This window comes from Colias philodice, chromosome 25 (assembly GCF_061535455.1).
Source record: "Colias philodice isolate Cphi_HAF_F1 chromosome 25, ilColPhil1 Martin Lab GWU primary, whole genome shotgun sequence".
NCBI lineage: Eukaryota > Metazoa > Arthropoda > Insecta > Lepidoptera > Pieridae > Colias > Colias philodice.
The window spans coordinates 7,094,052-7,120,550 of NC_143110.1; the positions used below are offsets into that span (position 1 = coordinate 7,094,052).

Below are 26,499 nucleotides of genomic sequence, written 5' to 3' on the forward strand. Positions count from 1 at the left end.
AAAGACACAAAATCAGTATCTTGACGAGATTTCTTCTATGACCGGACCATGTTATTCGTGTTGGAAGATAGTATAAAAAACGAGATGGAATAACTGCAGAAATGGAAGGGTTTATAATAAGAGTCAGAGATAATGATAGTGATTCTTACTATTCACTCGCGGTTGAATTTTTAGATTGATTAAACAAACTTTAATTGTATTTTTATTGTGTTTTTTCTTGCTTTCATTCGGTGTTCTTTTTTGTCTATCTGTATCACTTAACTGTACTAAGTATATTACATAAAACCATGGACGTATAAAAAAATACGGACGCCGTATTACGAACAAACAACGTGAAGCCACCATAGTAAGCTAGCGATCGTGTAAAGACAATGAACACGCACACACTCTCACCATAGTAAGCTAGTCGGCCGCCATTACGTCGTGAACCGTCGACCGATTAACTGCGTCACTGTTTCACAAAAAATATTTAAAATGCCGTCTTGCGTGGTTAAATGGTGTCGCAACAGTACAATTTTAAATAACAAAACACAAGGGATTACATTCCACAGGGAACCAAGTTATTTCATTAATGTTTTAATGACAAAATTATTACGGCAAAATTTATAGAAAAAAAATACAGCCGCCATTGTCATCAGGACAGCTGTTGCCATAGTGTTGCCATGGCAACATGTCACACACACATGGATGTGTCGCCGCCATTACTAGGCTTCACTCAATGTTTAGGCGATATACCGTCCGTCTTTTTTTATACGTCCATGCATAAAACAATATTATAAAGATGAAGAGTTTGTTTTATTTTTGCTCGTAAGAGAAAATAATAAATAAAAGTATTAAAACTATATTTCCAACTATAACCTAAGTTGCCATATGTTGATTTTTTGAATTTGCCGCCTTTTTCCAGTCTCATCTTTCGTTAGCCAGACAATAGTTAAAGTTAATTAAAATAACCATTTGAATATGTTCATTAAAATCTGAATTCAAACAATCAAAACATTTGGTTTATTTTATCTTGGAAAATACTAATTATGCGTCGTTTCTTTTTTTATATATAAAAAAATACGTTTTGACATTGACATCAAAATAATAAACAAATTTTATTATACATAATCGAATTCAAAGTTTTTTCATAATAATTGTTAGGAAAATAATTAATGTCATGGTAATGTCTACTGATATGTGATAAGAAAATTAAGGACAAGCAGTAATTTATATAAACGTTAAGTATGGCGCTACCCGCAGCACAGCCCGCCGAAATTTTACGTGCCTGGCAGAAAGATGATCTTTATGAAAAACAATTGGCTGGGTCATTAGCAAGATTATTACCACCTCACCATGCTGCTAAAGCAGTACCTACGTCATCTGTGTTATACAAATCATTGACAACGCTACGAGATTTGCAGACGCTCGGTGAAGAATATTCTGGTATTGTACAAGTGGATGATACGTATAACAAATTACCATCCTTCTCCAATAGACTATTGAGCATTTTATTGTCCACATTCGGCGAGAATATCACAAGGGGTCTCCTTCGTCAAGTTGAGAAACAAGTTGAACAAAATGTATCCTTAAAACCTCAGGCACAGAATTTTTTCCTTGTTATTTTACGAGCATTAGGTAATATGTTACCGCAAATCGAAAGTATCCATAGAGCACTGTCATATATAAACGGAGGTCCTCTCCAGATTTCAAAGACAGCTACCGGTATAAATTATGTCCATGTGAGGCCAGCAGCTTCTGCGTTCTATGCACATTTACGATTATTAGGCATTGTGACGTTGTTACACGCGTTTATTAGTTGCGGCAATAGTGTGTATCAAGCAAAGAAACATTTGGAACAAATGGCTGACTTTCCCAATGAAGTGGATAGTAGTAAATCATGTGTAGCTTGTTTGGAGGAGATAGTTCAGCCTTGTGTATTACAGTGTGGTCATTATTTTTGCATGCAGTGTTGTTATGGAGCTTTGGAAACATGTGCACTGTGTAGAACACCCTTTACAAAGAACACTGTTGTTCCTTTGATGAATTATTCTCCTAGTGTAAAATGATATTCAACGATCATATTCTAAAAGAACATAGTTTTAACTTTTAACACCAATAATATATTATGCAAATGATGTGGGATTTGAAAAAATATTAAGACAAATAATTTTATATTTTTAAGCATACTGAAAAGGGATAAAAGTGCAATAAATTGGGAGTTTCTAAAGCTAAAGTATGTATGGTTTTATTTTTGACACTCCTTTTAGCTCTGAAAATAGTAATAATTATATTTATGGAAAAAAATTCACATTACTCAAGTAAAACAAGATGGTTTGGGAAACAAGAACTATTCTGAAAATGAAACAATTAATTTATAAAAAACCTTTTATTATAACATATTGGTAAGGTACAAAGCTTTAACAATATTAGGAACCAATTTGTATCAGTTCATATTACCTTATGCATCCCAAATTCCTCACATATTTTGCAGATGGAATAAAATAAAAGAGATTCTATATAAATTAAATGCCTTAAGTTAAATCATATTATATTCATTATCTATGGTAGTTTTAGTATATATTTAATAATAAAAAATAAAAAATAACAAGTCTGTTTATTATGGTTTTCTGCAATAAATAATTATAGCAGTCAGTAGTCGATAATTTTGATAGAACTTTTTAACTTCATACCAATTGGCCAAACCTCAGAATTAATAATACTTTTTATACTTTCTTCTTGCAGCGCTTAGGTTATTCAAATGTCTGGACATCATGTTCAAAATAATTCAACTCAAAAAAGACTAATGTCTGAATATAAGTTACTGAACAAATGCAGGATTTAGGAATTACCATTACTTTATTAGCAGTGATAAGCAGTCACTTTTGAGCATTCTCTTTAGAATGCTGAATGTTGGTGCTTTCACCAACTAGTTATCTATATGCTTTTGAGAACTTATAGTAATATAGGCACAGAATATATAATAGTACTACGTACAGAAGGTTCACTCCCTAACAAACGTCAACTTTAGGCATAAATAATAGCTAGCTGTATAGCTATAATAGCTCAGGGTTGGTTGGTGGTAAACCCGAGCTCGACTGCCAACTCAGTCGGCAACGGCGCAAAACATACCTAATCTTCGGAGTGAAACCTATAGGGGCAAAACTACCATCAAATCTTATTACATGCTTAAATCAAAAATTTATGCAAAATACTTAGCAAATAATAATATAATGAAATCTAGACATTTAAATAATCTCAGTACCTGTGTAATTTGTACTCATTTGAACCTTAATAATTAATTTATTAAAAAATCAGAACCATAGACAACATTAATTATAGACTATACCATAGACTAAGACACAAACCAAAATTAGAATACTGTTAATTAACATTGAATTAATAATATTTTGTGGAACTAACATTAGTATAACATTTAATATTAAAATGGCAAGAGTTATTCTACTTTAAGAAGTTCCACATCAAATATAAGTGTAGCGTTTGGTGGTATGACGCCAGGGTGGCCTCTGGACCCATAAGCAAAGTCAGGTGAACATGTCAGAGTGGCTCTTTCACCTACAGACATCTAAAAAAGAAACAACATTTTTACATTATAGACTGGAACATTGTAAATGTACAATTTAACAATGCTCTGAGAAATCCATATACATATATATATATATATTCTTTTTTATTGGTGAAAGTGAGAAGTTCTTTTTCATTAAAGGATCTTTAGTAAGATGAATTATGAAGATACATTTGAATTGATAAGGCCATTCATTGTCAATACTCAATAGCCAATACAGAATTGATTACAAATACAATATAATCTTTTATCAAGAGTTGATTATTAGTGCAATACTGTCTAAGTTGATTATTTTCATTTAAAATTATAAGCTTATTTAATTAACTACTATAAAGCATATTATTATATTCTAATTGGAAAACAGATAATCTAGTCTTCAGTCTAGAAATTAAAATTCCAAAAAGAATTTTACACAGTAACATATTTCTTATTAATTAGCTGTGAAAGTATTATTAAATACCTTAGCAATCCCCTGATCCCATCCTTTTATGACATCGCCCTTACCAAGGGTAAATTTAAAGGGTTGACCACGATCTCTAGATGAATCGAATTTCTTGCCGTTCTGTAGCGTTCCCGTGTAGTGTACGACCACAGTTTGACCCGCTTTGGGGTATGTACTACCTACAATATATTCGACAAGGTAAGCCGGTTGTAAATAATTACTCATTTCATGTCAGAGAATGTACTTGTATTGAAATGTACGTACCGTTGCCAGGTGAAATAGTTTCTACATCCACGCCCATCCTCGGAGATATTCAAGTTTTACTATATGCTTAGGATATTGCAACGATACCTTTCACAAAATATATTTTTTGTTGTTCCAAAATCCAAGTTTACACCAAATTACAACAAACGCATGCTATGACAATGACAGATCACAATTCACATTTCACAGTCACAGATGACGAATGACAATATTTAGCAGATGACAACTTTTAAATAGCCAGTGACAAATCGAAATAATTTCAGCAAAAATAATTTTATACACTTACCTACTTCAGTAGTAGTAAAGTAGGCGCACAAGTAGGAGTGATTTTTAAAGTCGTGGTATGTTATTTAATATTTTAGACACATTTTTATGTCTATTTTTAGAGTCATGGTTATATTCTGTGCTTAAAAATATTAGTTTGCGCATATTACTAATCTGTAGACTGTAGTTGATGTCATGTCAATGTCAGTTCGTAATTCGCATTTTGGTTTGCTAAATGTTTAATTGTTTACATTAAATTTTAAATTTACGAAGGGAATTTAAACAAATTTTAACCGAAATTCGTAACACAACAACATGGTTTCGAGTGAAGAAGAATCGGAGATAAAGGCAGGTGACGTTATTGATTGGGATGTCGATATGGAGATACAATTGTTCTACGCGATGGCAAACCACAAGCCGGTAGGGATCAACAAACACTTCCAAATGGTTTGCATTTGGGAGAAGCTATCGAACTCTATTACAAGAGAAATATCGACGCAGGATATATGGAAACATTTGAGCACGCTATATGACATGAACATGCTGGACGAGACAGAACCAATACCGTTTCCAAATCACGAAGTACCATTCAGTTTACCGGAGAGCGAATTTGGATCGTTGGTGAAACAAAAGTGTAAGGATGCAATTTTAGGTGATGATAGTGAAGGTAATTTTTGTGTAAAATTATTTTTAGACAAAAATTTACTCATCTAGGTCATCTAGTTATTGATTAATTTATACGGTTCTATTTCGAAAGCTAGGAGGCACATATGACGCAGCCAACTTACTCTATTACCAATTTAATTGTGAGTTAACATTGAAAAGTAAAAACTGAAAAGCCAATAAATATTGATTTTAATTTTGCAAAAGTTAAAACAGTACAGTTATCAATTACTTATCTGATGTTATAACACTTAGATGGCAGGAGTCCTTCCCCAAAGACAGCACCAAGAAGCAATTCCCGAGGAACAGCTGGAAAAGATACACCTAAAGGTATATACAATATTTAGAAAAGAAAGTTGTGAAGTTTTATGTTAACTAAACAATTTAAAAAATGTAACAAAATCTATGCTCATTTTGGAGGTAGTTAATTTGAAGTTTTTAATTTACACAAGTGTAATATTTTTATGCATGAAGTATATAGATTCATGATTTTATATAAATAAAATTCAATTATGCACTATTATTCTTATAGGACGTAAGGACAGTATTAGTGCACTCGCTACGAAAACAAGAAAGGAAAGTGGCAGCTCACACGCATCAACGGACACACCTAGCATTAAGTCAGAAAAGGATTATGGTAATTATTGCCTGATTTTCTGTTATTTATTGTCCGCGTTGCCATATTTAAGTAGACTATTAGATCAATCGATGTTTTATTTTATGATGATCTAGACTCTAGGAAATGGACAGCCCATAACAGATTTTTTAAATACTAGCACCTTTTTGATTTGAATAAACGTTATTGCAAGTTTTAATCTCCTACCATTTAAATATATTTTTTTTCTTTCTAATAAGTGGAATTAATAATAAAAAATAAAATAAACAGACAGAAGACGAGATTCACGTGATTCCAATGCATCGGGACCTAGAGACAGCTCTACAAGTAGAAAGTCTATATCACAGAGAGATAAATCACAAAAGGCCAAAATTAGTTCTATTGCAGGTAAAAAATATTTTTTTATAGCAGTTGGTTAAATAACTTGATGTTATATTACCTGTATATTGTATAACCTACTTTTGGTTATCCATATTTTTTTTATATGGCAATGTAATAAAAATTTTGAATATGGCAATGGAGTAAAGTTTCTCTTTGTAGACTTGTAGACTTTGTAACCAACAACGTCACAATAATGTTATCAATAATTAAACCTTTAAAATTTATGAACAGTTCTGTTTATAAGGGAATTTTTCTTCACTAAATAAAAATGTTTTTAATTTTAGCCTGTTAGCAATACTTAGCTCTTTTTTTAATTATTTAGTCTAATTTATGTGTATAAATGTATGTACGATCTTAAAAAAAAAGACGGGTTGCTCTCCGGGAGTGCCGGCAGAAGTGAAAACTTTATTATTAACGTTAAGCATGTTTGATATCCATCCGTCTTACGCTTTTTCGATCAGGTCACGTGTCCTGACGCGAGTTTAAGATTTTATACCCAACGCCGCTAAAGTTTTCACTTCAAAAAAACATAAATTAGTAAAAAACAGTCACAAGTTATCCTTTTTTGTCTAGACGAAGATACAAGCACACGACGCGGCAGGCGACGCACAAACACATCCACACCGCCATCGAGCACACCAGCGAAGCGACGTCGCATGTGACACACACACAAACACTCGTACCACCACTTCTTCTGACACACACACTGGCGCCCCCTACAGGAGTGGCGTATTCGAGGGCGGGAAAAACGCAACGCTGTCAGAGTTTTTTTTTCATAAGTGGTTGCGAGTGTGGGCTAAGGCTTTACTATAATATAATCGAATTTGTATATGTGTATGATTAAATGGTATTAATTATGTAAAGTGTGTTTTATTATGTATGAATCTTGAGTGCATTCTACACTGGCCATATCAAATTTATTGAAATACGATTATTATTTTTATAATGAAGATTACCGGATTACCGTAAACAATAGTGGAATCTACATTCAAAACGAATGAAACATTTCCGATGTAAACGGACATTTTATTTGTCATTAAATTTAATGTCTTTTTTATAGGAAGATTATAATTATGCTTTTTCGTGAATCGAAGTGGAAATAAAGCTGTATCTTCAAGGTACCTACTAAGCTACCATAATATGTAAGCTGTGGTACCAAGTCAGTAGTTTATTATCTGTGTCATTGTCAATGTCATAATGTCAGTTTTACAAATGCATTCGAGAATCGGGTTATTTTACGGCTGTTCAATGAATTTATTCTTGTTTTAAGTGATTTCTAGGATAATATCAACCAGATAGGGCTAATTAATTAGTTTCTACATTATAAGCAACCATGGCAAACCATTACGAAGTGCCTAACTGGTGAGTGTCACGGTATTGAATACGCCGACATTCCAACCTCTTCTGTGTTCATTTTATAAAAATAAATACAAAAGATAAACAACTGATAGCAAACAATAATAATCATTCCTTAATATATCTTTTTTATTTTTAGGGCTGGAAAACCACCCACCGGTCTTCATTTAGACGTATTAAAAGGGGATAAATTGATTCAAAAACTAATGATAGACGAAAAGAAATGCTATCTTTTTGGAAGAAATCCGCAAATGAACGACTTTTGTATAGATCATGCTAGTTGCTCACGGGTACATGCAGCATTTGTGTATCATAAAAACCTGAACAGAGCGTTTTTAGTGGATTTGGGAAGCAGTAAGTATGGTTTTCAATTTTCATGTAACCAACCTTTTTTATGAATTATATTGTGAGTTAAAGTATCTATAATGAATAATAAAATAAAAATATAGTTAACATAATTGTGTGTATACCAATCCTGTGATTCTAAGGTTTCTTTATTTTTTTCTTTAAGTAAAATTAATATTTACGTCATATGTTTTAACTTTCAGCACATGGCACATACATTGGTCAAATGCGATTGGAACCAAATAAACCAACACAACTACCAATAGACTCTAATTTCCATTTTGGTGCATCAACTAGAAATTATATTATAAGGTAAGAATATTTATAAATAAATCTATATCATATATGTACCTACTTTTGTAGTCATTATTGTATCTACCTGCAGTTCTCCGCTCCTGTTGGTCTTAGCAAGATGATATATAGTCTATAGCCTTCCTCAATAAATGGGCTACCTAACACCGTAAGAATTTTTCAAATCAGACCAGTAGTTCCTAAGATTAGTGCGTTCAAACAAACAAACTCTACAGCTTTACAATAGTAGTATAGATTATATGCTTTTTAAATTGTTGTATAACCTTACAATTTACAGAGAGCGACCAACAGGCAATTCTAGAGGTATCATGGAAGATTTGCCGAACACAGAAATGGAAGGAGCCTTGTTGGGATTGCCAGAGACACAGACAGAATTGGATGTGAGAGCTATAAGTTGCATTTAAAAATATAAATACAAAGTATTGGTTTTAATTTTGGACATGTTTTATAGATTTAGAAAATAAAATTACAAAAAGATACAGAAAGGGTCAGTTTATTTATAAAACAGTATATTATCTATCTTATATATAAAAATGAATCGAAAAATTTGTTGGTAAGCGTATAACTCGAGAACGGCTGAACCCATTTCGATAATTCTTTTTTTATTATATTCCTTGAAGTACGAGGATGGTTCTTATGTAGAGAAAACGTAAACATGTACCATGGGCGAAGCCGGGGCGGACTGCTAGTGTGAAAGAAATATGTTAAAATATATTAAAAAAAACTCATTCAATAATAAATTATTTCTTCAAATGTAGAAAGTAAATTAAAGGGACTGTTTCTTTTTCTAGAACTTGACGGAATTCAACACTGCACACAACAGAAGAATTTCTATGTTGGGCATCCCAACAAATGATGATGCTGATGTTATAAAGGTTTGTTATTCAAAACATTTTTATCACTGCCACATCTGCCTGTTTTTCCTTTCCTTATAACTTTCTTTAGAAGCTGCTTTTTGTTATATCTGGTTCATTCAAGCATGCTTTGTAATTTTTCTAACAGGCAATAATCAAGGTAGATTAACTCATTTAAAACTGCATCAAAATCCGTTACATATTTTTTAAAGATTTAAATATACATAGGGACGGACAAACAGCAAGAACTTAGTGTTATATTATGATTTGATGCCATAACTATATTTATGTAGTTACTAGCTTTCCGCCCGCGGCTTCGCCCGCGATTACAACGAAAAACCCGCATAGTTCCCGTTCCCGTGGGATTTCCGGGATTGCGTCATTTTCCCGGGATAAAAAGTAGCCTATGTCCTTTCTCGGGTATCAAAATACCTCCATACCAAATTTCATGAAAATTGGTTCAGTAGTTTAGGCGTGATTGAGTAACAGACAGACAGACAGACAGAGTTACTTTCGCATTTATAATATTAGTATGGATTTTAACGGATTTCAGCCGCAAACCGGTACAAAGCGCTCTGCGTCCACTCAAGGCGGTGTGGCCAAGAAGCAAAAACGGAACGTCTCCTTCAATGAAGAGGTGGACATCATTAACCCAGAGGATATCGATCCATCGGTCGGCAGGTTCAGGAATCTGGTCAGGTCTACCATAGTGCCTAATGCTAATGTCCCAGCGAAGAAGATCAAACTGCAGAACCCGGATGAGAGTGAGTTTTATTACTATGGTGTTTTCATATACGTTTTTAATATATGATGTAAGTTTAATTAGGTTCAGTGTGTGTATAACTGTAACTTTATGTGTGTGTCATACTGTTATGATTGTAAAGTTAATATAAAGAAATTAAACATGTTTTTGGTCAACAGCCTGATTTTTACATAATATAGCTCGTGGTGTGAGGTTATTTGAATGGGCTAGCCAAAATAATTGTATCAGCAGACAGCATTTTATTACGGTTTCGATTAAGCTTATAATTAACTTAATTTCTTCTCATATTATGTAACATAAATTTATATATTCTACACATGTTTTGCTTATGCCATAATATGATTTTACAATAACTTATTCAATGTTTTTTCAGGTCACGTTCACCACTCTTTACGTCTACAAGAGATATCTCGCAATACGAACTTATACTCGGATTTGCCGGCACCTACGTCCTCACCGTTCAGTCTTATTGGAGCGAGGTGAGATTTATTTTTGTATTCTATACAAATAATATTTTTATTTCTGAAATAAAAATATTATTTGTATAGAATTTATTTTATCCCACTATAAAGCGGGTTTTATTGAGCCAAATAAAATATAATTTATTTTTAATATTTAATCGTGGAAATAACATTAAAAGAGATATCAGTTCATTAGCTAACTGCAAAGAAAAGGTTCATTATATAATATATTATAAACAAAATAAAGAAAATTATTTTAGTGCTTGTGTCCGTTTCAGAAGTTTGGTGATAATAATGTATTTGTTCGAAATCTGTCGCTTTAAAACTATCTCACTACGTGAAAATGGATCTTGTTAAATTTATAATATTTATCGACTAATACATATAATAATAATTTCCAGGTTGGGTATATCGCTACCAAACCCAGCACCAGATGTAGAATTAGAAGGTCCAGAGCCACATCTCAATATGCATCCGCCTCTACCACATTCAGGTGAGTTTATTTCACTGTATACGCCAATTAGAAAACTCTGCCTAATTGATTTGTGGGCAGAGTTTAGATTCAGACAGTTGACAGTTTTTGAGCGAATAGTTGTTTATTGTATGTCAATGCTAATTCAATTTAGTTTTTTTAACATCTTTTATCTGAATAGACTTCAATTTATTACAATAGTAGATGTAACTATTATGGTAAGTATATATTTTTGAACGATTCGGAATCAGTTTATTAATCGAATTAATAAAAAATAATTACTTCTTTCTTATTGTGGAATAAAACATGTTTTGTTTTTTTAATACATTTTTTCAGTTTGACCGTTTATTCTGAAGTTATACAATTGACTTTCATATTGATGTTATTTAAGAACTTTGCCGTGCCCTCTCTTAATAATAATTAATAACCTTTTTTATTTATAGCAGCAGAAGAATCTGGTGCGTCCAATGAGCCTAAGAAAAAGAAATACGCAAAGGAGGCGTGGCCCGGACGAAAGCCCGGACTCATATCGGCTGTATGAAAACGAATACATACAGACATACATGTGCAGACTTAATATGTTTATGCGTGGAACTTTCGAGAATACGAAAATATATGAATAGATATGTACAGACTTGATAATAATTAATGTTTTGTGCGTGGAATATTCGAGAATACAAAAACACAGAAATATACATACTACTGAATAGATATGTACAGACTTATGCGTTTTGTGCGTGGAATATTCGAGAATGTGTTATTTGAATTAAAAGTGCGTTTGGTCGTGATTCTGTTTCTATTGTATGTTTATGAATTTTTTGTGTTTGTCAAATTGGTAACATGCTTAATTTAGTATTTAAGTTACAACATGCTTGTGAATTTTAATAATGTAAACAAATGCGTTTATCAAATGTTAAGTGGTTCAGTACTTTCTATTCTTTCGTTTAGGATGTTTTTTTATTTTTAGTATGGACGAAATACTTGAAGTATTTCGTTTTAATTTGACAAAATGTGTAGGTATCAATATTATTGTAAGATTTTATTACAAATATTGTAAATATGGTGTATGTTTATTTCATTATGTAGTTGGAATACATAAAAAAATATTATCATCATAATGTGTAGTGACAACAGAATCAGGGCTAATAATTCATAAATATGTATAAATAATCATAAGTAAGTTTTTAGATTATAAAATATGAATAAATTCGACAAATAAACAAAAATATGTGAGTGGAATAAGGTACAAATTGGTGTAACAGAATAAAAAAAAATTTGCAAATGTAGAGTGTTTTGTACTTCAATTTGATAAAAATATTAAAATTCAATTAGTATTAGCGACTATTTCTAGTGAACTAAAATAGATAAACTTTGGTCATTCTAAATGTATGTAGGTACATAATTTCATATACTAGCCGTTCGCCCGCGTTCTGTCTGGGTAGATATAGGAGAAAAAAATGCTACCAGAATATTTTTTACGCAATCTGCGTATGAAAAACTATATGTTCCTTTTATTTTAGCATACATACTAATCTGTTACACCCTGTTTATTAAATAACAGATATAACTATGTAACTTTACCATCCAAGTAAAGCCGGGGCGGATCGCTATTTTATTAAAAGTATATATTTTAATAGTTAATTTTAACGTGACCAATTAAATTACGCAAAATCAAAAGCTTATCAAAAGCAATGCTCCAAAACCTAGTTAACAAGAAATAAGTATTTTAGGTAAATCTAAAGATGCAATGTTTCCTATGAATAAATAACTATTTAATTTTATGGAACGAATGAAGTTTACAGTTATGAGTGTATTTGTTAAATGTTCATTATAGTGCATTGAGATACTATTACTACGTATGGAGAAGACACCGCCTACATCACTTATGTTCCGCTCAACAGAGGTCAACCGGCCACACTGCACTCAGTCTTGTTTGTTTTAAAGCAAAAAAACCATGAAACTTATCAAATATGCCATCGAGCGGTTACGATATTACTAATAATTCAAGTAATGCGGCAAAGTGCAAAGAAATAACTTTTCATCGGTAATTAACTAGATAATCATTTTTAAAACTTGGTTCGAGGAAAATTTTTGGCGGGCGCCATTTTGCGTCATTTGTCATTAATTTGCAAAAATATGAATTTTTTTAAACAAATTGGTTTTTAGAAAGTTTCTCACAAAACTCATTTAAATGTCCACTTCATTGGTATATAAAATAAAACTGTACAATACAATATTTTTTAGACTAATTTACTAAGAGTTTTAATAACAACGATGCACGTTTTAAATATTGTTTTCCATGAGCTAGTGTTAGATTTTACATATTATAAAATGCACTTTTTATTTTAAGGGCAGATTTTTCAATGGAAATAGAATTAGAAAGAAAATAAAGACAGAATATTTATTATTATAATTCTTTGATGACATTGAAAAATCTCTTCTAGAAAAGATACATACAATAATAATTATTGTAGTATATTATGTAAGATTTACTAGACGTTATAAGCGCTGTGAATACATTTGAATAATAAATATTTAATAACATTGTTTTTTTTTTTTTTATTTAATCAACAGCAGTCGCATACGATCCGTTGTGTCGGTACTATTTTTTTGTTTTAAAAGTACCTAATGATATTTAACTATAGACTACAAGCCCGCATAGGACAAAAATATGGGTCAAATGAACCACCAGGGAACATATCTAGAACGATAGCAGAGCAAAAAATAATAAGATTCATCACTATGCCGTCACTTGTAAGCTGTCCAACTGAGTGCAGATGAGAATTGAAAAGTACAGGTAGACTCGGTAAATTTTGGTCATATATTTTTGTACGGCATTCTTAACCATCGATAGATCCATTAAAAATAATAAGAAACCGCTCAGTGCCGTACAAAAATGGTGGTCCACCAAGTCGGAATTTTTATTTAATTTCCGAGAGTTACCGGGGGTAAATTTGGTCATTTGACCATGTACGGCATCTGTGTCATACTATTGCTATACTGCTTTTAATCCATTATTCCGCAACGCCGTACAAAAATCATGGGGACAAGGGGAAAAAATCGAGAGTTGTAATCCCCTCTCTTTCCCCACTCCAGGGGGTCATTTGACACAACACGAAATAAATTTATTTTTAAAGTATTTTATGCATAGATAATATTTTTTCATGTGCCGTACATTTTCGTTGGTTCAAAGGGGAAAAATCTGAAAAAGAAAAAAATCCATATAACGAAATGTTTGCTTTATATTTTTATAATAAAATATAAATATACATTAATATTAAGAAGCTCGAGGTGGTTAATTATCACCTTGGAAAGTCGGAGTTAGGTGGAATGGACTCCGTTAAATTGATGAACTAATAAAAAAGCTATGAACGAAAAGATGTGAATTATATGCAATCAGTCCATGAATACAGGTAAAGTCACAAGCAAATGCTAGTAATATATACATATTCAAAATGTACAAGTAAAGCGCTTTCAAATGATACCAAACACTGCATATTTATCTTAACTTTATTTTTTTACTCTGTATGTTTTGTCCGCTAGAGGGCGCCACATTAGATTTTGTGAAACCCCATATAGCCTTTAGCTAGCTGGTCGCTGGTTATCCAGTGAACAATTCAGACGCGACGAATGATATGTCATTTGTCGAATTCTGATAAGTAGTTTAGAAGTTACGAGGGAATAGATGAACATACATACATGACCTGTAAACAACCATAACCCTCCTTTTGCTTTGCCGTAGTTGAGTAAAAATATGTTAATGCCGTACTGTATCAAATGGCCATAAAGCACCCTTAAAATTGTAGCTTTCGTCGCTTTCATCAGCCTAAAAGATGTGGTCTGCACAAAAATGTACGGCATCGTTTTTTCTAATTTATCTATGTTAATACTATTTAAAACAACGGATAAAGTGTAGAAAACTATTATATTTCATTAATCTACGATGTTTAAACTTTAACAAAATTTCTGGTTTTGCATTTCTCTATAACTTTTTTTAGAACGGTTTCTTTTGAACGGCAATACTATACAACAATTGAATTTTACAATATCATGTTAAAAAAAAGTTCCCGTACAGGGTCAAATGACCTTACAGCTCTTTATATCAAGAATTTGATGAAATTAAGATGATTATTGGTATACATTTAAAAGAACAATTATTTTTTGACGGCATTGCTTTTAATAGTACTTTTGAGTGCTAGATAATGTTTTGGAACCGAAGCCGTACTTAGTCAAATGACCCCCTGGAGTGGGGAAAGAGAGGGGATTGCAACTCTCGATTTTTTCCCCTTGTCCCCATGATTTTTGTACGGCGTTGCGGAATAATGGATTAAAAGCAGTATAGCAATAGTATGACACAGATGCCGTACATGGTCAAATGACCAAATTTACCCCCGGTAACTCTCGGAAATTAAATAAAAATTCCGACTTGGTGGACCACCATTTTTGTACGGCACTGAGCGGTTTCTTATTATTTTTAATGGATCTATCGATGGTTAAGAATGCCGTACAAAAATATATGACCAAAATTTACCGAGTCTACCTGTACTTTTCAATTCTCATCTGCACTCAGTTGGACAGCTTACAAGTGACGGCATAGTGATGAATCTTATTATTTTTTGCTCTGCTATCGTTCTAGATATGTCCCCTGGTGGTTCATTTGACCCATATTTTTGTCCTATGCGGGCTTGTAGTCTACTAGCTGACTTGGCAAATTTTGTTCTATCGACATTCACTATCACCACTTATTACTAATAGTTAGTACTTGATATTTGTTTAGTGGTACGGTTAACAAAGAGAAGAAAACGAAACTTAGCATGAAGAACTAACCATATTATGTAGGTACCTACTTATTTAAAGATGGATCATGGATCATTTTATTTTAAATCATCTCGATATCAAATACGAATAAAAATTGAGCTCTTTATCATACACGATGACTGATAATGTTTAGCTGAAATGAGAAAAAATGCCCCCTGTGGAAGTGCTTGCGATTAGATTCCTGGTTATAATCAGATAAAAAGTTGTCAGTGTATTTTGACGTAATGACAAAATTCCTCAAAATTCTCAGATTATTTATCGATAGCGGACGGAGTACCTTGGAGCACTCATGCAGAGAGTTTATTAGATTTACCTGTATGTTTGTATGTGACCGACTCACTCAATTTTAACCCACTATACGAGCAGATTTAGACCGCCTCTTTGGTACAGTGGTTGACGCGTGAGCGTATCACCGAGGGGTTCGATTCCCGATGGAAACGAAGAAAAAAAATGTCTTGGCCTGGTAGGACACAGAAGGCTGATCACCTACTTGTCCCTAAAGAAAATCGATCAGTGAAACAGATGTATAATGCATCTGCCCCTTACCCCACTGGGGGACATGGGACTTCACTATACGAGCAGATTTAATTCAAACTTTGTGTATCTACCTACTTATAAAGGACCGGAGACAATACAAAATTTTCACGAGTATAAGCGTGTTTTTTAGTTTTATTACGATTAGAAACACGCGTCTTTCGCATTTTAAAATCCCGCTTCATGACATAGAGATAGTATATACTACGTCTTCATGATCGTTTTTTTTTCTTAAATTGATTTTTCATTGTAGGTACTTAAATGCATTCGAAATTCGAATGCTAATTCGAAAACGAATGCGAATTTCGAATGCAATCTGTAGGAATTTTATCAAATACTTACTAGCTGTCAGCTTCGCCTGCGTGGAAAAGATAAATTTTCATGGTACAAACTTTCATCCCCTATTTGATCCCCTTGGGGGATGAATTTTCTAGAATCCTTTCTTTGGGGACGCCTACGTTATGACATCTACCTGCATGCCAAATTTCAGCCCGATACGTCCAGTGGTTTGGGCTGTGCGTTGATAGATCACTATATCAGTCACCTTTGAGTTTTATATATATATATATATAAGATTTATGAAGGAAATTTTTAAAATATTGTCCAGGAAAAGGATTCATTTATTTAAAGTAAAAAGCGTATTTAAAGCAAAGTAGGTAAATATATTTTTATTACGGAAGCCGAATAATTTTTGCATTCCACAAAGTAAACAATTTTTTAATTTGGAACATTCTCCCTCTACGGAATAACCATTTTATGAACCACAGACTACAAAATACATAGCACAGATTACGATTAAACATTACTTAGGTACGCTGACATGACAATCAGTTTTCCCGCCAACTCGTTTGCATGAAGTTGTGGCGCGTGATATTTAATTTAATTTAATTTAATAAATTATGATTACAAAGTTCATATTATCATAATGATAAAATATTATATAGGATTTGTTTGGTGAGTGTTTTTGGAATAATATAAATTAGGATTTTAAAAAATATGGATAGGTATGTTATTTGGAAGCATTAAATTAAAATTGCAGGTAGAATTTTTATAAATTGACCTAACTACTTACTAACTTTTAGAAATATATTTTATCACAATAATAGATACCTAAGGTTAATTTAACAAGAATTTTGAAAATAGTTTTGCATTATTGTTAGGTAAGTATTTTAAGTTGTTATTTGATTCGAATTAAAAATGTTACGTGTTTGTACCTAACCCACAAATTGTTTAATGAATGATTTTTATTTTATTTATTTTTAATTATGTTTACAAAGCTGTGCGAAAATTAAATACAGCGACAATAAAAATAATAATCATTTTAGGTATTATTATTGTATTTTTACGTTAGTCTAAAGACTAGGAAATCTTTTACAATTTACACAGTTTAATGATGCTAAAAATAACAATATAAATTTTTTACATAGGTTACCTACTTATGATAATTACTGAAAGAGTTGCGTTTACCTAGTTACATCATAATAATAGTTTACATAATAATACCTATGTAAAGTATCACGGAATAGATAAAAATTGTAAGTACGATAGATAACATTTAAAACCAGTTTGTTAATTATTATAATCATAATTTGATAGTGGATTTGTATACCTATCTAATGGTAAATTAAAGAAAATTCATAAACACGTTTAGCTACGAATTTTCTTTTCAGATGATCTAGTTTAACTCGTGAGTCGCGAGATTGTTATGTTTAGATAAGCTGACAAAAATATAATACTCATATATTTTAATATAAATTTATAATAAATTTCTAATAACCATTCAATTATTTGAAAGAAGTTGTTTCCGTTTCTATAATAATTATATTATAATTATTAATTATTGTCTATAATAATTAATAATTATCAATTATTATCTATAATTATTATATAATAATTATATTATAGGAACTATGTATTACATATACAATTATTTTTCTATAATAATTATAGAAACGGAAACAAATTAACGAATTATTTCGATAACTAGGAACTAGCAGGACGTAGGTTTAAAATGAGATCAACAAAAATTAAATAAAAATATGGAAATACTAGCTGAATTCTACAGACTATCACTGTCTTACCACAAAAAACTGTAGACAGCGTTTAACTTTAAGCGCGGGTTTTCTTTAATCTGGTTTTGTCGTAACTCGTATTTCACATAGATATATTAAAGTGACAAATCCCTGTATTAAAGTTAGACTGTGTTTAAATTGTTTTTGTAGTCAATCTTCGTACCAATAAGTATCCGATTCGTTACACAGAGGTGAAAAACCAAATGCCTGCTGCCGGGATTTAATAGGTTTTTTACAATTACATAGGTACTTATTTCTGATTATATTAATTCATTGTTTATGCAATTATGTACTTACATAATATAAAAGTACGGAATGTCGATTTTGCAAGGGCAACATGTAGGTATTTGTGATTCATAATATTATATACTTAGGTAAGTAGGTAAAACCCACATCAGGGTTCCATTTCATACCTTTTTAGGAAGGACAGCAATTTTTAAGTTAGTTTTTCACTTATAGAAAAATAATATTTCTATTATCGACTCCTTTATAACTAGGTAGGTACCTACTTTGATTTTTACTTACGTTCTATCTTGAGTACCTACATAGGTACCAAGTCAAATTTTTTATTGGTGGACACGTGCGATGAAGCAAAATTCTTTCGATAATTCATATCTAATCAAATAAATATTTATCTTAATCGATGCATCAAACCATACCTACTCAATGTCACTAAACATCATGATAATATGTATATATGTACGAATAAATGAAAGTAATAAATGAGTACATATACATATATGTGGTACCTACCTAAACACCAGTTTCTAAAGACTGTTCCAAATTAATTTATAATAGTTACAAAAAAATAGGCTTTTATACAGAACCCTCTGTTTTTAATGAGTTCAAACTTGATATACCTACCAACATTTTTTGAGAGAACGGCAAAAGACAGAAGGCGAACCGCTTTCCGCTTTCGTTATTTACATGCAATTTTGATGTTATCTTATGTGTTGATAAACAGTATAAACCTATTAGTTAGTAAAATGTTCTACCTAAAGATTGTTGTGTTATGGTAAGTTTAGTTTATCTACTACATTATTGCCATGCCATACCGATCTAATCTTTAGATCGTTATGGCAATAATGTTAAAATTATAAAACTTGAAAATGTAATTTCCTTTAAGGTAATTTTCACACTTGATTAAATATAACATAATATATTTTATTTATTTATTACCTACCTGTTAACAGTTAGACGATTTGAAAAACATTATTTAACTCACTATTTAGTCAATAATATAGATTTTTTCAGTCTTGACAATGTAGACTATAACTACCTACATAAAACAAAATTTTCATGCTTACTTATTGTAGAAGTACCTACGTAACTATAGGTACTTAAATACTTTTAACATAGCTTTCATTAGTATCACCTGTATGATTGTATGTAAGCGACTCCTTTAGACTCGATTTTAACCATCGAGATATATTTTAACCAACTTTAAACGGACATATTTAATTCAAACTTTGTGCACTTATCAAGGATCCGTAACAATACAATAATTTAATGAGATTAAGCATTTTTTTGACTATAGGTACTTATATGAAACCTACCTACTTATTAAACACACTTAAAATATCACATAGGTAACCAACCATTCATTTCGATGGATAAATCCTGAACATTCACATCTTTGAACGAATATTTTTAAAAGTAAATTTTAAAAATATCAATATGTAACTAACCCAGTACCTTTCTCCAATATTTTAATTATGTGGTCATGTTCAAGGTTCCGGTTGTTATGGCAATCTGGTGCATTGCCCTTATTAAGCTTTCGTAAGATTGAGATATGATTATTGTAATTAAATCCAATTTTCATGAAATTTGGTATGGAGATATTTTGATTCCCGAGAAAGGACATAGGCTACTTTTTATCCCGGGAAAATGACGCAATTGAATTGAACGGGAACAATGCGGGATTTTCTTTGAAAACGCGGGCGAAGCCGCGGGCGGAAAGCTAGTTAAATTATAAAGCATTCAGTATACCTAATTGTCACGAGGTCTAAACTAATAGGTACTTATAACATATCTAATGTAATTAATTCATTAATGAATTATAATATGCTATGAATTTTAAGCACTGTTTGCTATCATTCGCAACTCATTCTTGTCATAAAATTCATGATTTTTCTCAGATTTCAACTGCTATTCTTATTTATTCATATGCGTTGAATCCGAAAAAAAAAGACAAAAGCAAGTTGCGTAAGTAACTACTTTTATTTTAGTTTAATAGCAAAATTGGTGAAATTAGATGTATATTTTCAGAGCACAGTGTAGCTCACATAGTGTTGCGTTCCTATGTTAAATTGGCCACAAATTTTTCAGGGATAAAATAAAAGGTCGAGAACAAAATTCTCCAAAATGCTGAAATCCTAATATGTAAAAATCTAGTTATCATTTTGCAAACATTTTCAAAGACTACAAGGTATAAAAGATCGAAATTAGCCTTTGGTATATCGCCTAGATATACCTAAACATCTATTCGGAGCAGATGCATCATGATGTTTTTGGTACTGCACCGAAAATTAATGTGCATCGACCTTGATCCTTTACAATTACAAGGCGAATAGTGTGTATAAGTATTATTTATTAACTATCGATCTCGTCGCAAAGGGAGTTATTTTCGTAATAAATAATCTATCGAGAATTGATAACACAACTATTCGTCTTGGCATTAAATATCGCGTTTAAATAACAGTATTATAATTTACATTGTTAATTAAATGAAAATATGATAATAAAATTTAATTATAAATTGTGACAACTATCGAGCATACCTAACTATTGGATTTTGGACCATATGATATCTATAACAAGCTTTCTGCCCGCAGCTTCACTCGCGTGGGCGCGGGCGTGGTAAAGTAAAATTCCTAGAGGAATTAAATGTTTTACCGAGATAAAATGTAGCCTATATGTTATTGTCTAGCATTCTATCTTCATACACAAAAAAAAATCTCTTCTTGTGATTTGAATTGAGAAGACATGATTATAATTTATAATCTACTAGCAGTCCGCCCCGGCTTCGCCCGTGGTACATATTTACGTTTTCTCTACATAAAAACCATCCTCGTACTTCAAGGAATATAATAAAAAAAGAATTATCGAAATCGGTTCAGCCGTTCTCGAGTTATGCGCTTACCAACACATTTTGCGATTCATTTTTATACATATATAAGAAGATATAGGTACTAACATTATAAAGCTGAAGAGTTTGTTTGCTTGCTTGCTTGTAGGCGCTAATCTCAGGTACGGGTTTGATTTGAAAACTATTTCACTGTTAGATAACGAGGAACGAGTCTGTCCATGTAACGAGGAAGACTATAGCTATATATCAATAGGAGCGGAGCAATGCGGGTAGAACCGCGGGGCTAAAATAATGCATTCGTTAATTACCCACTATAAATAGGATTTCACGGTATCTTTATATTCATTGTTCTCAAATTATTTACGAGTAACAAAACTCTTATCCCATAATATGATGCTTTATTATGCAGTAGATTTGTCCTATTGTTTTTATTTTTCTTGTGTGCGAAATCTCAAAGTAAAGCTTATTCAATGTTTATATATGTATTTGTGGAGATCTATTTATAATCATAACTACATATTATTTAGGTATTATTGAGTAATCTGTGGTATACTTAAATGTTGTATTTTCTTAAAAAGACGCTGAATAATAAAGATATTATATTTATTCAATTCAAGTAATCTTTATAGTGGAGGATTGTAAGGTGTTGTCATTTGCTAAATGGAAGATACTTTTAATTAATTATACGTATCTATTATTGACTAGCTGCGCTTCGCGGTTTCACCCGCGTGGCTCCGCTCCTGTTGGTCTTAGCGTAATGGTATACTTATAGCCTATAGCCTTCCTCGATAAATGGGCTATCTAACACCGAAAGAATTTTTCAAATCGGATCAGTAGTTCCTGAGATGATATGAGTATTTTTTCGAATTTTAACAAAATAAAAAATAAATAAAATAAAATAAGAAGTTAAATTTCAATAATTTTAAATTAGCTACAAGTAGTTGTAGTTGCGTCATCAAAATCGTTTCATTTTTAAATTAAACGTTAATTATAGAATATACCGGCATGAAGAATAACCAATTAATAAAACAATTACCTATTATAACGATAAAAAGAGTCCTTGATTATATTTCAATATAAATAAGTTTTTAGTTTAATAGTTTCAAGTATTTCCATGAATTAATCGAGTTAATCATGTTTCTATATTTCAGTGTGCTAGTCGTGTTGGTGGGAGCAGAGCGGCGATTTCCTGATGGTTTTAAATTCGGCGCAGCCACCGCAGCTTATCAAGTTGAAGGCGCTTGGAATGTTAGCGGTAAATACAATAATAATAATAAAATTATTTTTGCCTTCATAAATCAGTCACATTTTCGTTGTGAAGGACTAGGTAGTGTCTGAAATAGGTCGTATAAAATATATCGATCTATACTTAACATTATAAAAAAGAATGATCATTTGTCTGTTAAGATTTAATCCGAGCTACTCGATCGACTTTAATTCCTATAGCCGATACTATAGTAATTATTGTATCTTTACCAAGTACCTAATGAAGGCTATTTTTTCCTGAATAAACTCGGGGAAGTTACAATACGTAACTGTTAGAGGTGTTGGTAACATTATGGCATAAATATAAATGTTTAAGTACCTTATTTACTTATTAAAACTATATATTGTATCTATTTTTAAATGTATGTGTCCATAATAAACGTATTTCTTTCTTTCATTAAGTTTTCAGGGAATGTAACTATATATATGTAATTATTATTTAATATTTGCACGTGTATGTAGATAAGTTTGTAATATTATGTATGGTCGTGATAATTTATAATATTATTTACTTATCATCATTTATCTTCCTAACCGTTGAATAGATTTACATGATATAAGATATCGTTAGATTCGTCTTGATAACCGAAGTATTCTTATAAAAACAATGTGAGAAGATAAAAATGAGATAACAAAGCAAAAAAAAATATAATAATTTTGAAAATCCAAAAGTGCACGCCTCATAATTTTTTTTTAATAAATATTTATTAATTATTATTTTTGTTTATTTAATAACAATTAAACCACATCGAATCAGACCCTGAAAAATGAAAGGGTTCTATTCCTGAGCATACTCAAGCGTAAGAGAAAAAAAAAGACTCGATTAGTAAAGTATTTCGGTCGCTATCGTGTTAACAAGAAAAAGGATCCGCACATACAGACACACGGACGTCCAAGACAGAACTTTTTTAAACTGTTTTTTAACTAGTTTAAATAACAAAAATGACATCAAAAATATCATGAACGTTAAAAATAGTGTTTTTTCTTAATATGTGTGTGTATGTATTATCTTACAAGTGCAATGTATGATACATAAAGACATTTTAAGTTTGAAAAATCAGATGTTTTGCGCGAAGTGACAGTAGTACCCACCTCAACGCTTCGCTTATGAGGCGTGCAAAAGACGGGTTGCACTCCGGGAGTGCCGGCAGAAGTGAAAACTTGATTATTAACGTTGAGCATGTTTGATATCCATCCGTCTTACGCTTTTTCGATCAGGTCACGTGTCCTGACGCGAGTTTAAGATTTTATACCCATTACAGAAAAAGTGCTCAACGCCGCTAAAGAAGTTTTCACTTCAAAAATTCGCCCGTGGCTTCGACGCGTTGTCAAATGAAAACCTCCATAGTTCCGTTCCCGTGGGATTTACGGGATAAAACCTATTCTATGTCCTATCACAGATCTCTATACCAAATTCAATGGCTTAGGCGTGAAGAAGAGACAGACAGAGTTTCTGTCGCATAATAAATTATAATGTTAGTTAGGATTGAATCAGTAGACTGTTGGTAACGGTAATGTAACATAATAATATGTCCTGAAAGTTCAAAATTGAAGTTTTTAAAAAGTCATCTGCAATAATAATTTATTCAGTTTAATTATAATATATCTATAGTTAAAATTCATGTTTTTTATTCATATTATAACTATAAACTTCGTATGACATAAAATATATCCATTGCACCTAATTGTTTATTATTCTCCTTGTTATTCCGATAAGGTTAGATACCCATAATTAAATTAACTTTAAATATTGATATTATACCTAAAGTAGTATAGCTCGTACAAGTTATCTTAACCTTAAACGAGGTTAGATTTCGATTACATTAATTAGTAATTACAATAATTGCTGTCAACGTTTGATAAGTTGTGTAAATAATGCTTAGAAATTAGAATAAATGAAAGTTTTATTTTCCTTTGAATAAATTAAAATTTTCCTTATTTTTGTTCATTTCTTTAATTTCCTTATTATGTTCAGTAAAAGGAAACGATCAATGTGTTGTCAATGTGGTCTTTGATTTTTTTTTTGATAGAATAAATTTATGTCAACATTAATGAGCAGTCAGGATTATATAAAATACTAGTTTTGCCCTGCGGTTTTAACCACATTGCTTCGTTAAAATTGGTCTTAGGTATCTGGGTATGGGCTATCTAACACTGAAATAATTTTTCAAACAAACAAACTCTTCAGCTTTATATTATTAGTATAGATGTAGATCATGTAGAATGGAATAGAGTTTCCTCGGAATTGTTCATAGGGCTCCATTATATTGATGCTTTTACCTCAAAAATTCAAAACATAATCCTACTATCCTATTCTACTTTCTACTATCCATACTAATATTATAAATGCGAAAGTAACTCTGTCTGTCTGTCTGTTACTCAATCACGCCTTAACTACTGAACCAATTTGCATGTTTGGTATAGATATATTTTGATACCCGAGAAAGGACATAGGATAGGTTTTATCCCGGAAATCCTACGGGAACGGGTTTTTCTTTGAAAACGCGGGCGAAGCCGCGGGCGGAAAGCTAGTAATATTATAAATGCGAAAGTTTGTGAGGATGCAGGATGTGTGTGTGTTACTCTTTTCACGCAAATACTACTGAACCGATTACAATGAAATTTAGCACACATATAGAGGGTAACTTGGATTAACACATAGGATAGCTTTTATCCCGGAAATCCCACGGGATCGGGAACTACGCGGGTTTTTCTTCAAAAAGGCGGGCGAAGCCACGGTCGGAAATCTAGTAACTAATAATTCGGTCGGTTGTTGTTAACGCCATTGAGATATACATATGGAGACGACACCGCCTACATCACTTATGTTCCGCTCAACATACGCCATATGGCGTAACTGCACGCTCATTTTTTATTTGTTTTAATGTGAAACGCATCAAATATGCCTTCGTGTGTGTTACGATATTGCACAAATAATACAAATAATACGGAAAAGTGCAAAGGAATAACTTTCATCGGTAAGTAACTAACTAGATAATAATTTTTAAAACTTATTTAGAGCAAAAAAATGGCGCACAGATTTTGTTCGTGGTGTCTCCTCCATACGTAGTAATATTATCTCAATGGTTAAAAATTCAAAATTCAAATTCAAATTATATTTATTTGCAAGAATGTAGTTACAAATTATAGATGTTTTTAATTACAATATTATGTGGCTAATACATTCTACCCATTGATTGGGTGTGCAAATATTGAAAAAGAAAGTTGATTAGTCTAATTATTTAAATGTACACACAACGCACGCATTCACGCGCAACGCTGCGTGGTGCGTCACAGTGTAATCGTTTACGTTGTCACTGGTTGTGTGGTAATTGGAGACATTGTTTATTGCTTATTAGATGCAATGACTGATTGGTTGCAAATTACTGTTTAAAATATGATTAATAAAAAATATTAATCTAATTTCTTTGATATTGCACCCTCACTTTATTAATGTTTATTGTTTTCTTATACTTTCATGTGTATTGTTTATTGCGTCAAGCTGTACCGCAAACTTCTATGTAGGTCTTCTTTCAGGCATCAGTTTCTGAACATTATTATCTACGTTTTTTAGTATTATAAAATTAGTATATAAAACTTAACTACTAATGCTGTGAGGAAGAAGATGACTATTCCTATATATGAATCAGTCAATCCTTAAATGAGTGTTATTTATGGATGTGTTTAATTTTTTATCTCTTTTGAATTGAAAATGTTAATTGTCTTAAACATTTGCGAAATTGTAATAGTAATTATATAAATATTGTGTCTGAAATGAAGATCTATTTTTTATTATTTACGTTTCAGATAAAACACCCAGCATATGGGATACATTCGCCCACGAACAACCACACGCGATAGCCGATGGTTCGAGTGGTGACGTTGCTTGCAATTCGTATAACAAGTGGCGGGAGGATATAGAGCTGGCTGCCGAGTTGGGATTGCATTTCTATCGGTACGATA

At 31.7% G+C, this 26,499-nt stretch overlaps 5 protein-coding genes across 10 annotated transcripts in view; 4 read left to right on the forward strand and 1 right to left on the reverse strand.

Annotated features, from left to right (window-relative positions):
• The first annotated feature begins 1,073 nt into the window (after positions 1-1,073).
• Pex10 (peroxisomal biogenesis factor 10) lies at positions 1,074-2,215 on the forward strand. Its single transcript, XM_089710854.1, has one exon. The coding sequence runs from the start codon at positions 1,227-1,229 to the stop codon at positions 2,046-2,048; it is 822 nt and encodes a 273-aa protein (XP_089566980.1). The 5' UTR covers positions 1,074-1,226; the 3' UTR covers positions 2,049-2,215.
• A 954-nt stretch (positions 2,216-3,169) lies between these two features.
• On the reverse strand, positions 3,170-4,445 carry LOC149477482 (peptidyl-prolyl cis-trans isomerase Fkbp12-like). The gene is made up of 3 exons (XM_089710507.1): positions 4,272-4,445; positions 4,026-4,186; positions 3,170-3,565 (listed from the first exon to the last, which is right to left on the reverse strand). Exons 1-3 carry the CDS (start codon positions 4,306-4,308, stop codon positions 3,437-3,439), a joined length of 327 nt encoding a protein of 108 aa, XP_089566633.1. The 5' UTR covers positions 4,309-4,445; the 3' UTR covers positions 3,170-3,436.
• A 273-nt stretch (positions 4,446-4,718) lies between these two features.
• Positions 4,719-7,056, forward strand: MrgBP (MRG/MORF4L binding protein). Of its 3 annotated transcripts, none has more exons than XM_089710835.1 (5): positions 4,719-5,169; positions 5,454-5,528; positions 5,731-5,835; positions 6,085-6,201; positions 6,769-7,056. In XM_089710835.1, exons 1-5 carry the CDS (start codon positions 4,851-4,853, stop codon positions 6,855-6,857), a joined length of 705 nt encoding a protein of 234 aa, XP_089566961.1. In that variant the 5' UTR covers positions 4,719-4,850; the 3' UTR covers positions 6,858-7,056. The 3 variants fall into 3 exon arrangements, with proteins under 3 accessions (XP_089566961.1, XP_089566962.1, XP_089566960.1); XM_089710834.1 differs by having other exon boundaries at positions 4,722-5,202; XM_089710836.1 differs by lacking the exon at positions 6,085-6,201 and having other exon boundaries at positions 4,720-5,202.
• A 344-nt stretch (positions 7,057-7,400) lies between these two features.
• On the forward strand, positions 7,401-11,443 carry NiPp1 (nuclear inhibitor of protein phosphatase 1). Of its 2 annotated transcripts, none has more exons than XM_089710969.1 (9): positions 7,401-7,557; positions 7,691-7,905; positions 8,100-8,208; positions 8,486-8,588; positions 9,000-9,083; positions 9,616-9,826; positions 10,199-10,304; positions 10,688-10,779; positions 11,202-11,443. In XM_089710969.1, exons 1-9 carry the CDS (start codon positions 7,529-7,531, stop codon positions 11,297-11,299), a joined length of 1,047 nt encoding a protein of 348 aa, XP_089567095.1. In that variant the 5' UTR covers positions 7,401-7,528; the 3' UTR covers positions 11,300-11,443. The 2 variants fall into 2 exon arrangements, with proteins under 2 accessions (XP_089567095.1, XP_089567096.1); XM_089710970.1 differs by having other exon boundaries at positions 11,205-11,443.
• A 5,505-nt stretch (positions 11,444-16,948) lies between these two features.
• Positions 16,949-26,499, forward strand: part of LOC149477485 (myrosinase 1-like) — a 305,300-nt gene continuing 295,749 nt past the window's right edge. For all 3 annotated transcript variants that reach the window (XM_089711073.1, XM_089711072.1, XM_089711071.1), the window contains exons 1-3: positions 16,949-17,064; positions 22,422-22,525; positions 26,344-26,491. In XM_089711073.1, the coding sequence (XP_089567199.1) occupies positions 17,036-17,064; positions 22,422-22,525; positions 26,344-26,491 (281 nt within the window). In that variant the 5' untranslated portion in view covers positions 16,949-17,035. The remainder of the gene's footprint in view (positions 17,065-22,421; positions 22,526-26,343; positions 26,492-26,499) is intronic.